This window comes from Mandrillus leucophaeus, unplaced genomic scaffold (assembly GCF_000951045.1).
Source record: "Mandrillus leucophaeus isolate KB7577 unplaced genomic scaffold, Mleu.le_1.0 Scaffold1246, whole genome shotgun sequence".
Classification (NCBI taxonomy): Eukaryota; Metazoa; Chordata; class Mammalia; order Primates; family Cercopithecidae; genus Mandrillus; species Mandrillus leucophaeus.
The window spans coordinates 548,399-559,958 of NW_012100832.1; the positions used below are offsets into that span (position 1 = coordinate 548,399).

Below are 11,560 nucleotides of genomic sequence, written 5' to 3' on the forward strand. Positions count from 1 at the left end.
AGGAAAACATAATGGGGAAAGGGCAGTTTTTTTCATAAGCAGTGTTAGAAAACCTAGATATCCACATGCAGAAGAATGAAATTAGACCCTATCTTATACTATACAAAAAATCAACTCAAAATGAGTTAAAGACTTAAATGTAAGACCTGAAACTGTAAAACTACTAGAATAAAATATAGGAGAATAGATCCATGACATTAGTCTGGGCAAAGATTTTTTGAATGTGACCCCAAAAACACAGGCAAAAATAGGCAAATGGGACTACATCAAACTAAAATGCTTCTGCACAGCAAAGGAGACAATTATGAAAGTGATTTGACAACCTATGGAATGAGAGAATATATTTGCAAACCATACATTTGATAAGAGATTTAAACCAAAATATACAAGAAACTCAGCTCAATAGTAAGAAAACAGTCTGATTAAAGAATGAGCAAACAAAATCAAAAACATTTCTCAAGAGAGGACATAAAAATGGCCAACAGGTATATGAAAAATGTTCAACATTACTAATCATCAGGAAAATGCAAATCAAAGCCACAATGAGATATCACTTCCCATCTGTTAGAATGGCTATCATCAAAAGGACAAAAGATAAAAGGTGTTGGCAAAAATATGCAGAAGAGGGTAAACTTGAACAATGTGGGTGAGAATGTAAATTGGGACACACATTAGGAAAAGCAGTATGGAGGTTCCTCAAAAAAATAAAAATAGAACTATCATATGATCCAGCAATCCCACTACCGGGTATATACCCAAAGGATGTGAAATCAGGATGTGGAAGAGATATCTGCACTCTCATGTTAATAGCATCCTTATTCTCAATAGAAAGCTATGAAATCAACTTAAGTGTCCATCAACTGATGAATGAATAAAGAAAATGTCATATATATGTGTGTGTATATACACACACTGGAATGCCATTTCACTTTAAAAAAAAAAAAAAAGGAAATGCTATAGTTTGTGACAACATAGACGAACTTGGTAGATATTATGTCAGGTGAAGTAAGCCAAACTCAGAAAGAAAGATACTACATGTTCTCTTCATATGTGGAATCTAAAAGAGTTGAACTCACAACAGCAGAGAGTACAATGGTGGTTACCAGGGGACAGTAGAACTGCAGGACGTTGGGAAGATGTTGGTCATGGTATACAAAATTTCAGTTATACAGGAAGAGTAAGTTTAAGAGATCCATTGTACAACATAGTAACTACAGTTAGTAGCCATGTATTATATTCTTGAAATTCTTGACAGTGTATTTCAGTGTTCTCACCACAAAAAAAGATAAATGTATGAGGCAATGCCAATGTTAATTAGCTCAGTTTATCCATTCTACAATGTACACTTATTTCAAAACATCATGTGGTACACAAATACATACAATTTTTACTTTTCAACTAAAAATTTTTAAAGGAACCTATTACAAAAATGAGAGGAATTTAGAGAAATAGTATGAAAGAAAAGAAAAACCAAGGAATTATTTTTTGAACAGAGAAGTTGTGATTATCTTTGAAAGCTAAACCAAAGGATTGAGAGAGGGATTAGGATACAAGAAAAACACATAAATGAAAGAGTAAAGGGAGAGAGAATAGGGAATGAAGATGAAAAAAGGAGGAATCTCAGTGATAATTGGAGAAGCCAACCCTAACTTGGAGAAGGAGAACTTACTTACCCCTCTGAAATAAAAGGCCAAGGAGTAAAAACAGTTCCTATGTAAGACAATGAAAAGGGGTAAGAAAGTTTTCATCTGAGAAACTTAATCATCTGTGATCTTCACTTTTACCTATGAAATAGAAAGAAAGGTTGAATGTCAGGTATGTAGGGACTAATTGATTATTACCATAAACTCAGCTCCCAGAATGCAAGCTAGGACCTTGATAATATCCTCACCTTCCCATAAGGTCATGTAACTGTGAGAGAAATCTAATGTCACTGACTCCGTCATACTTCTGACCTCACAAGCTGACTGCCTTTGCTCATTCCTACATGTGGACCAAGCTATCACAAAAAGAGTTTGGATTATACTTTAGAACTAATGACTCTCACTTTTGAAACAGACCCTCAAGGAGATAAGGAAGTATGCATGTAAATAGCAATGGTTAAAGATTTATAGAAACAAGGTGGACTTGACAAGTGGTTGACCATAAACAAAGAAGTTTTGCCACCTTCTCAGACCCTTGCTGATGCCCAGACATCTGTGGTCACCAGTCACCTCCTGGCCTTAGCCCCATCCGTGTTCCCCCTCCCTATAACATAAAAGGAGCTTAAAATTAATCAACATTAGATAGTTCTTTAGGATGTTAGTCCACCATCTTCTCAGTTTGCTGGCTTTCTGAAATAAGGTTGTCTTCCTTGCCCCAACACCTTGTCTCTCCACTTATTGGCTATCTTGTGGCAAGTAGTAGAAGATTTGGACTCGACAACAGTCATCAACAGTCCAGCTCTCTGCCTCCCTTCACTATAACTATTAACCCAAATTTTATGTCCATCATTCTCCTTCTTCATTTGTATGTGGTTTTATTGAATGTACACATATTTTTAGAAAGTTTCTTTTAACTTAAGTTATTAGCTCTGTAAAAGAAGTACCATGATATATAATCCTAAAGTCTCTCTTTTTTCCCTTAATGTTAATTTCCTGAGTTGCTTTTTTTGCTGTATGCCCTGGTTCCTTTGTTTTGATTGCTACATAGTAACCCTTTGGTGCACATTTATCTATTTCACTGTTGATGGGCATAAAGATTGTTTCTAATTTTTATTCTACTGTGAATAATGCTGCTCTTATATTTTACATGTTTAAAACCTTCTTTTCAATACATTGCTTTTATAATGTAAAAAAGGTTTTCATATTATTTATTCTGTTGTACTTCTGGAAGAATTTTCTTGATTATATTTTTTATATAAACAGAAAGGGAAACTTATTTTTATATTTTTTAAGTTCAAAGACAAAAGAGATGATAACTCCAGCAGCAATTTTCAGCATTTCCTGGTGAAAATGACTGATTAAAGAGATACTAAAGAATGAGGAAGATTAAGCAAAGAATTGGGTGAGAGATGGGAAAGCCTGAACTAAAAGCAGTGGTGACTGCAATAGGTGCTGTGTCATCAGCCCAAAACTCTGAGCAGCTCAGCTGACTGATCACAGAGTATGTAGGCCCGTGCACAAATGTGCACACACAAGAGGGAATAGAAAGGAGAAACAAAGAACTAAAAAATAAGTTAGTGTTGGATCCTCATTAAAGCTCAATGAAGGAAGACTTGATATTAACAAAAGCATAGGTAACTCCCTCTAGCTGGTAATAGCCTAGGCTAGTGGCACAAAGAGGGAAATGTAAGTGGCAGGGTCTATAGAATCCATGAAACATACTTTATACTTGGACAGAGGGCTGGACAGGGAGGTGTTGCTTCTCAGATCAGTTACTGACACTGTCTATTTGGTCAGAAACAGCCTCTGACTGGGTTTCCAGTCAGTGATTTCTAGGGTAAAATTAGTTTTGGTTTTCTGAGGCAGGAGAAACATCTTAGACTCCAATGAGGGGTGAGATACAGCGAGTCCATGGGGGGCAGAACAAGGCCTCAAGGTTCAGAGCTCATTTGGTGGCAAAGTTTGAAGAAATGGCAGGCCAGGAGACATGCCCAAGGGGATTCATTAAAATCCCATTTGCTGGAGCAATATTTTCAGGGGAGGTCATGTCAGCTGAGAGGGTGAGACTATGAACCCTCCCCCAGGACAGGGCTCACTGTTGGCACAGAGACAGTGAGGCTGGGCATTGGCGGGAGTCCTTTAAGCAGCTCTTCTTATACTTCTTTTCCCACATTCCTGCTGTGCTCCTCTTTTCTCATGAAACACAGCATGAGGGGAATGTGTGAAATCTGAGGACCTGGACTCAAGAGCTCAGCCAGAGTCATTCCAAAGCAGTGAGGACTTTCTCACAAGGACAGTGGATGAGAGAACTTTGGAGGAGATTCAGCTCCTGACTTCTGCAGGATCCTGCTCTAGGTTCTCAGCTGCCTGTCTGCATCTATCTCTACTTCCAGAGAGGACTTGCAGTGCCAGCGACTGGAGGAGCCTTTGACCTCTGATCCCAGAGGCAGCCATACACACACCTATGTTCATCCCTGCCAGAAGAACCAACTCTTCTTTCTTGGCCTTCTTGAACCTCCTTACCTAGACGCTACAGCCCTTCCCATATGAGGTAAGGGCTGTGTCTCTGTTTCAAGGCAATATGGGAAGTCTGAAGTCCTGAGAAACACGGTCAAGACCTTCCACTGCTCTCATTCCCAGATTCTCTAGTTCCTCAGGCTTTATGTTACACTCACTCCCGTCTATACCTTATCTACTTTGTACATGTACCCATCTTGCACATATGGCGACACCCAAAATAATTCTTTGCCACCGACCAGCCGTGAGTTCCTAGAAGTCCTAATAATGGCCTCCTGGTAAAAGTCTCAGTACTTACCTTTGTTACATCTAGATTTTCCTGGCCTCCAATAGTTTGATGTGAGTCCCCAAATGAATAGTACCTCAAAGGAAGACGATCTAAAATATGCTGAAGCGCCTTTCCCCTGTGGGAGTGCTTGGCACTAAGTCCAGTGCCACATAAAAAGCCAATTGAAGTAAATACAAAAAATAAATATACTGAGCAGAGGTGCAAAAAAAAAAAAAAAAAAAACTTATATCAATATACTTCCGAAACTTTAGCTCTACCTTGTGAATTGACTGACCATTTTCCATGAAATATAACAATGTCTCTCTTAATATCAGCTCTGCTGACTTCTCTTGGTTTTAAATACCCACAACCTCCAGCAGTTTTCCAGAAAGAAGCTCTTCCTCTGTAAGCCCAGTGTGTGTTCTCTGGCCTTTCCCTTTAGGTGACCCCGGAGGGGAGAACCCAGTGAATGGAAAGGAGGGAAAACAATAGTCCTGTATCAGAGGGAGGAGGTAGGTATGTAGGATCCTGGGTCCTAGTCACCCCACTTCACCCAAGCCCTGATTTTGCTTCTCTTTGAAATCCTGTGCAAACATTTGTTATAGGAAGCTAGAGGAATACGCCCCACTAATTATTTTCCTCCTTTTATTTTCCTGTCCATTCATCTTTTTATTCAAGAAAAATAAAGGCATTTCAAATCTAATATTTAGCAGAAATAGTGCTTAGAATTGTCTTTGGACTTGTCTTTTCATTTTCAACAGACAAATAAGGTTTTCCAGTCAGTAGGTCAGTGGTTCCTAGGTCAAAATTATAATTTTGGTTTTGTAAGGCAGGAGAAAGATCTTAGACTCCAATGAGTGCCGAAACACAGTTTTATAGGGGTATTTTTCTGGCTTGTTTCTTGTCCACACTTCACTGGGTAAAAATGCAAAGAGGACATTCCTGTACTATATTTTAAGGTTCTGACTTTCACGATACCATCCCTCACTGTTTTTTAATTATATCCTGAGCCTTTTTGATTTAGCCAGCTCCTATTTATCCTCAGCATGTTGTTTGTATACCACTTCCTTAGTGAATCCTTTCCTGAAACCTCATTTACATATTATCCTAGTGTGGTTTTTTCATGTATCATTGAATGTATGTAAGTGTTTGTGTGATCGATTTTTCACATCTACACAGTTGCCCAAGTGTAATGCCTGAGATACCATAGGTCTTTAGTAAATATTTATTGAATGAATGAAAGGAGCTGGAACAGAAGGGCCTTCCAATGTCAGCTTTTTATATGACATTAGCACTTAAAGGTTCTAACTCTGAGTTGACCAGCATAGCGACATAAATGGATATTTGGAGAAGTAGGTGCAGATTATGGAAGGGAAAGATGAATAATTTGATCGAAAATTATTTTTCTCTTCCAAAAGGCCTCCTAAGTCTTCCATCCAACTTTGAAAAAAACTGAATTCATAAAAAGCAAGCCAAGTGAACGCTGTCCCACATGCACCTCAGACTCCACTTCTCTTCCTCAACCCCTAGCAGCAGAGCTACCATATGGATTCAGGGTTCAGCAGAACCAACATTTTCCTTGTATTCCTAAGATTTGTGGGGAGAAATCTTCTCACCTTGAGTGTGTTGCTGTGGCTCACAGGTAATGCTATTGCCTTGGGCCGTGTCTACAACGTCTCCTCCTTTGTGGCTCACTCCTTGTATCATGTGCCCTAAACACAAACACCTGCCGTGCCGCCACAAATATCATTTACTGCCTTTATTCCTGCCTGTTTCTGAGAAAAAATCTTATCATTATCTAGGCAAACACCTTTGATACTGTTCCTCTAGATTTATTTCTAAAATCTATACTACCATGACTGTCAAGTTCAGCCCAGAATTCTCTTTCCCTCCAACAGGGTAGCATTTGAAGAGTCCCGGCGACCAAGCAGCCCAAGAGCCCAGAGATTCTCCCATTGAGGAAGGTAATCAACAACAGTGAGACTGGTTTAAGGGAGAAGACAGTAAAGAGTTTTTTTTATAAATAAAACTTTAAAAACTGAATTGGAATTCCAAGTACATTTAAGGCAGAAAAAAATAGCTAGATCTTAAACCAATGCCCAGTGTATTTGTTCATTGTGAAGAGAGAGATGCTTTCATCTATCTACAAAGATGTTTGCTTAGGCTCGTTCTTCTGGATACCTTATTTGAAGGGATTTCTAAATGATTATCTTAATGACATGCCAAATTACCTATACCAGCATTCAGAAATCAGAGGCATACTAACAGATTGAAAAGATACGGTATTATGGGATTCCTATTGGCCAATGCACATTGACCTAGAACAATCCAAAGCTACAGTGCACACCATCAGAAAAGCTTCCACTAATAATACATTTGGTTCTAGGCAACTAAAAAACCACAGCATGGAGCTCCGGAACTCCACCTTGGGAAGCAGCTTCATCTTGGTGGGGATTCTGAATGACAGTGGGTTTCCTGAACTGCTCTGTGCTACAGTTACAGTCCTATACATGTTGACCCTGACCAGCAATGGCCTGCTGCTCCTGGCCATCACCATAGAAGCCCGGCTCCACGTGCCCTTGTACCTCCTGCTTGGACAGCTCTCTCTCATGGACCTCCTGTTCACATCTGTTGTCACTCCTAAGGCCCTCGCGGACTTTCTGCGCAGAGAAAACACCATCTCCTTTGGAGGCTGTGCCCTTCAGATGTTCCTGGCACTGACAATGGGTAGTGCTGAGGACCTCCTACTGGCCTTCATGGCCTATGACAGGTTTGTGGCCATTTGTCATCCTCTGAAATACATGACTCTCATGAGCCCAAGAGTGTGCTGGCTCATGGTGGCCACATCCTGGATCCTGGCATCCCTGGTAGCTCTAGGACATACCATGTACACTATGCACCTCCCTTTCTGCATGTCCTGGGAAATCAGGCATCTGCTTTGCGAGATCCCACCCTTGCTGAAGTTGGCCTGTGGTGATACCTCCAGGTATGAGCTTATAATATACGTGACAGGTGTGACTTTCCTCTTGCTCCCCATTTCTGCCATTGTGGCCTCCTACACACTAATTCTATTCACTGTGCTTCGTATGCCATCAAATGAGGGGAGGAAGAAAGCTCTTGTCACCTGCTCTTCCCACCTGACTGTGGTTGGGATGTTCTATGGAGCTGCCACATTCATGTATGTCTTGCCCAGTTCCTTCCACAGCCCCAAACAAGACAACATCATCTCTATTTTCTACACAATTGTCACTCCAGCCCTGAATCCCCTCATCTACAGCCTGAGGAATAAGGAGGTCATGGGGGCCTTGAGGAGGGTCCTGGGAAAATACAGGCTGCTGGTACATTCCACGCTCTAGGGAAGGATCATGGCTGCCTCTCACCATTCCTGCTCCAAATAAAATTCTCTACTCACTCATTCCTGCTCCAAATAAAATTCTCAACTCACTCATTCTTCAATACTATACTTTCAGATGATACATACATTTTTAAAATTTTACTTTTTATTCAACTGCGAATCTGGTGTGTACAATGACCTTGACTTAAACTCATTTGGCACACATCATCCTGACTTTGGAAACCCACGTTATACAATATCCAGATGGGGGGAAAAGCCTTGAATGGGTGTTGTAGACTCACTCTGTGGTAGGGCATCTTCCTGACACATTACCAAGTAGACATGGTAGGGGGTTAGCTTTCCATTTGAACGTCATGTAGCAGTGAGAAGCAGCAGTAGTTTTGGACTGACCAAATTCCAATAGCCTCTCAGCATCAGAGGAGGAGTGTTCCCTTTGAAGCCGATTCTTAAACTATTAATAGAGAGAACAATTTTCAGAAGATATATTAGATTTCCTGTTTATTAGTAGATGATTGTTTGAGCAGTTAGTGGAAATGAATAAGGGTTATGTGACTACATTTGTACTCTAGACCTGAGGGGCCTTCATATGGGTTACTTGAGTAATGATAAATAATTACATTGAAAGCGTGGGGCCGGGCACGGTAGCTCACACCTGTAATCCCAGCACTTTGGGAGGCCGAGGCGGGCAGATCACCTAAGGTCAGGAGTTCGAGACCAGCCTGGCCAACATTTTGAAACCCGGTCTCTACCAAAAATACAAAAATAAGTGGGGCATAGTGGCGGGCGCCTGTAATCCCAGCTACTCGGGACGCTGAGGCAGTAGAATTGCTTGACCCTGGGAGGCGGAGGTCCCAGTGAGCCGAGATGGGGCCACTGCACTCCAGCCTGAGTGACAGAGAGAGACTCTATCTCAATAAATAAATAATAGAAAGAAAGAAAGAATGGAAAAGGATAAAGAAAGATATTTCTACTTGGAAATTTTGACAGTCTTTTTGAAAATGGGCATTTTTACATGGTCTAAAATTAAAACTAAAATAAAGAATGAATAAAATAGAATTGAAAGTACCAGTTTTAAAGTGAGTACAATAACAATGAGAGAAATTTGTTGAGCATATTGTCTGAATTTTTTAAATTGTGGACTTGTGGATATATGAATGTGTTTTTGAACATTAAAACAATTGAAAGAGGTTATATTCTTGAGGTGAGTATATGTGCGTGTCCATAGAAAAGGAAATATAAAATTTATAATTTGCTTTCTAGCTAGCCTAAATGTGCCTTATTTTTTTTTATTCTACTCATCGGTGTGGGAAGATTTATAGCAAAATTCGGGAACTTAAATTTGTTGAGTGCAGAATTCCCAAAATACCTTGGCTTACATAGGCGTTACTATTCTTGAGAACAGTGCTTTGTCAAAACACAGTAATTCTTGTTTTCTTTACAGAAATAATATTACATTATTTAATCTGTAAAGCTAAACCCTAAAAAATAAAAAGTAAAGCTAATCTATAAAATTAATCTGTTTATTATAAAAACTGAGAAAATTAAGAAATTTGGAATGAATCAAAAATCACTTATAAATTTTTCCTTTTTGTTGTACATATAAATTTAAATGTCTGTGATGATGAAGGTCCTGGGTTTTTTTCATTTGAAATTTGGTGAATCTTCTTCTTTGCTATGAGGGGATATTTTAGAGTAGTGATGAGAAAGCAGACCAGAGTGCCTGCATTTCAATCCCGGTCTTCCTTTGGTCATCTATGCATCTTTGGATGCTAAATTAAATTCTTTGTACCTTAGTCTGCTGATGTCAAAAGTGGTGATATTTACGGGCCTCCTCTCATGATATTGTTGGGTAGATTAAATAAGATAATAAGTATCAGGTACTTAGACAACTACTTAGTAAATAGTGCTTAAAACATTTTGGCTGCTATATGGATAAATAGTAAAAAGCCTTTTAAAGAATCAATATTATTTTATTGTTTCCTTTTAGAAATGAAACATTTGTTTATTATTTTTGTTGACAAAAATTGTATGTATTAATGTAGTACAACATGATGTTTTAAAATATGTATACTTTATGGAATTGCTAAATCAAGCCAACTAACATATGCTTTACTTCATATACTTATCTTTTTTGCATCAGGAACAGTTCAAGTCTACTTTCTCAGCAATTTTCAAGTATACAATATGTTCTAATTACCTGTAATCGCCATGAACTACAATAAATCTCTTGAGCTCATTCCTCCTGTCTAACTGAAGTTTTGTGTCCTTTGACCAGCATCTCCCAAATCCCCCTACCTCAACATTCGGTAACCACCATTTTACTCTCTGTTTCTGTGAATTCAGCTTACAGGTTCTGCATATAAGTGAAATCATGTGATATTTTTCTTCCTATACCTGGCTTATTTCACTTAAAATAATGTTCCCCAGATTCATTCACGTTGTTGCAAATTACCAGATTTCCTTATTTTTTAAAAAGGAAAGATTTTCTTGTGTGTGTGTGTGTGTGTGTGTGTGTGTGTGTATCACATTTTTTAATCCATTCATTCATTGTTGGACACTTAGGTTGATTCCAGAGCTTAGCTATTGAGAACAGTAGTGCGGCTATCTCTTAAACATACTAATTTCATATTCTTTGGTTATATTGGCTCTATTTTTAACTTTTTGAGGAACTTTCATACTGCTTTCCCTAATGTCTGTACCAATTTACATTTCCACCAACAGTGTGCGAGAGCTCCCTTTTCTCCATATCCTAACCAACACTTACCGTATCTTGTTTTTTGGATAATCTAAATGATGGAAGGTGATATTTCATTTGATTTCCATTTCCCTGAAGATTATGAATCTTGAGAACTTTTTCATATACCCGTTGGCCATTTTTATGTCTAATTTTAAGAAATGTCAATTTAGGTTCTTTCCTCATGTTTTACTCAGGTTACTCCTGCTGAGTTGAGTTCCTGATATGTTTTGGATATTAACCCTTTATTAGATGTATGATTCAAAATATTTTTATGCATTCTATAGGTTGTCTTTTCACTCTAATGATTATTTCCTTTGCTATGCAGAAGCTTCATTGTATTCATGTGGCATATCACATTTATTGATTTGCACATGTTGAACCATCCTTGCATCTGTGAAATAAATCCCAGTTGATCATGGTGAATGATCCTTTCAACACTCGTTGAGTTCAGTTTGGTCATACTTTTTTTGAGAATTTTTGCAACTATGTTCATTAGATGAATTGGCCTGTAATTTTATTTTCTTGTAGTGTCATTTTCTGTCTTTAGTATCAGAGCAATACTTCCAAAGGATGCAGAAACAGCATGAATTCAAAGATAATTTTCAGCCAAGGGAAAAAAATTATAAGCAATCAGTTTATTTTACTTTATTTTATTTTACTTTAAGTTCTAGGGTACGTGTGCACAACATGCAAATTTGGTACATAGGTATACATGTAATATGTTGGTTTGCTGCACCCATTAGCTCATCATGTACATTAGGTATTTCTCCTAATGCTGTCCCTCCCCTAGTCCCCTACCCCACCACAGGCCCCAGTGTGTGATGTTCCCTGCCCTGTGTCCATATGTTCTCATTGTTAAATTCCCACCTATGAGTGAGAACATTGAGTGTTTGGTTTTCTGTCCTTGTGATAGTTTGCTGAGAATGATGGTTTCCAGCTGCATCCATGTCCCTGCAAAGGACATGAACTCATCCTTTTTTATGGCTGCATAGTATTCCATGGTATATATGTGCCACATTTTCTTCATCCAGTCTATCATT

At 38.7% G+C, this 11,560-nt stretch overlaps 1 protein-coding gene across 1 annotated transcript; it reads left to right on the top strand.

Annotated features, from left to right (window-relative positions):
* The first annotated feature begins 6,741 nt into the window (after window positions 1-6,741).
* On the top strand, window positions 6,742-7,815 carry LOC105533358 (olfactory receptor 2AG2). Its single transcript, XM_011971786.1, has one exon. It carries the CDS (start codon window positions 6,834-6,836, stop codon window positions 7,782-7,784), a length of 951 nt encoding a protein of 316 aa, XP_011827176.1. The 5' UTR covers window positions 6,742-6,833; the 3' UTR covers window positions 7,785-7,815.
* Window positions 7,816-11,560: the final 3,745 nt, after the last annotated feature.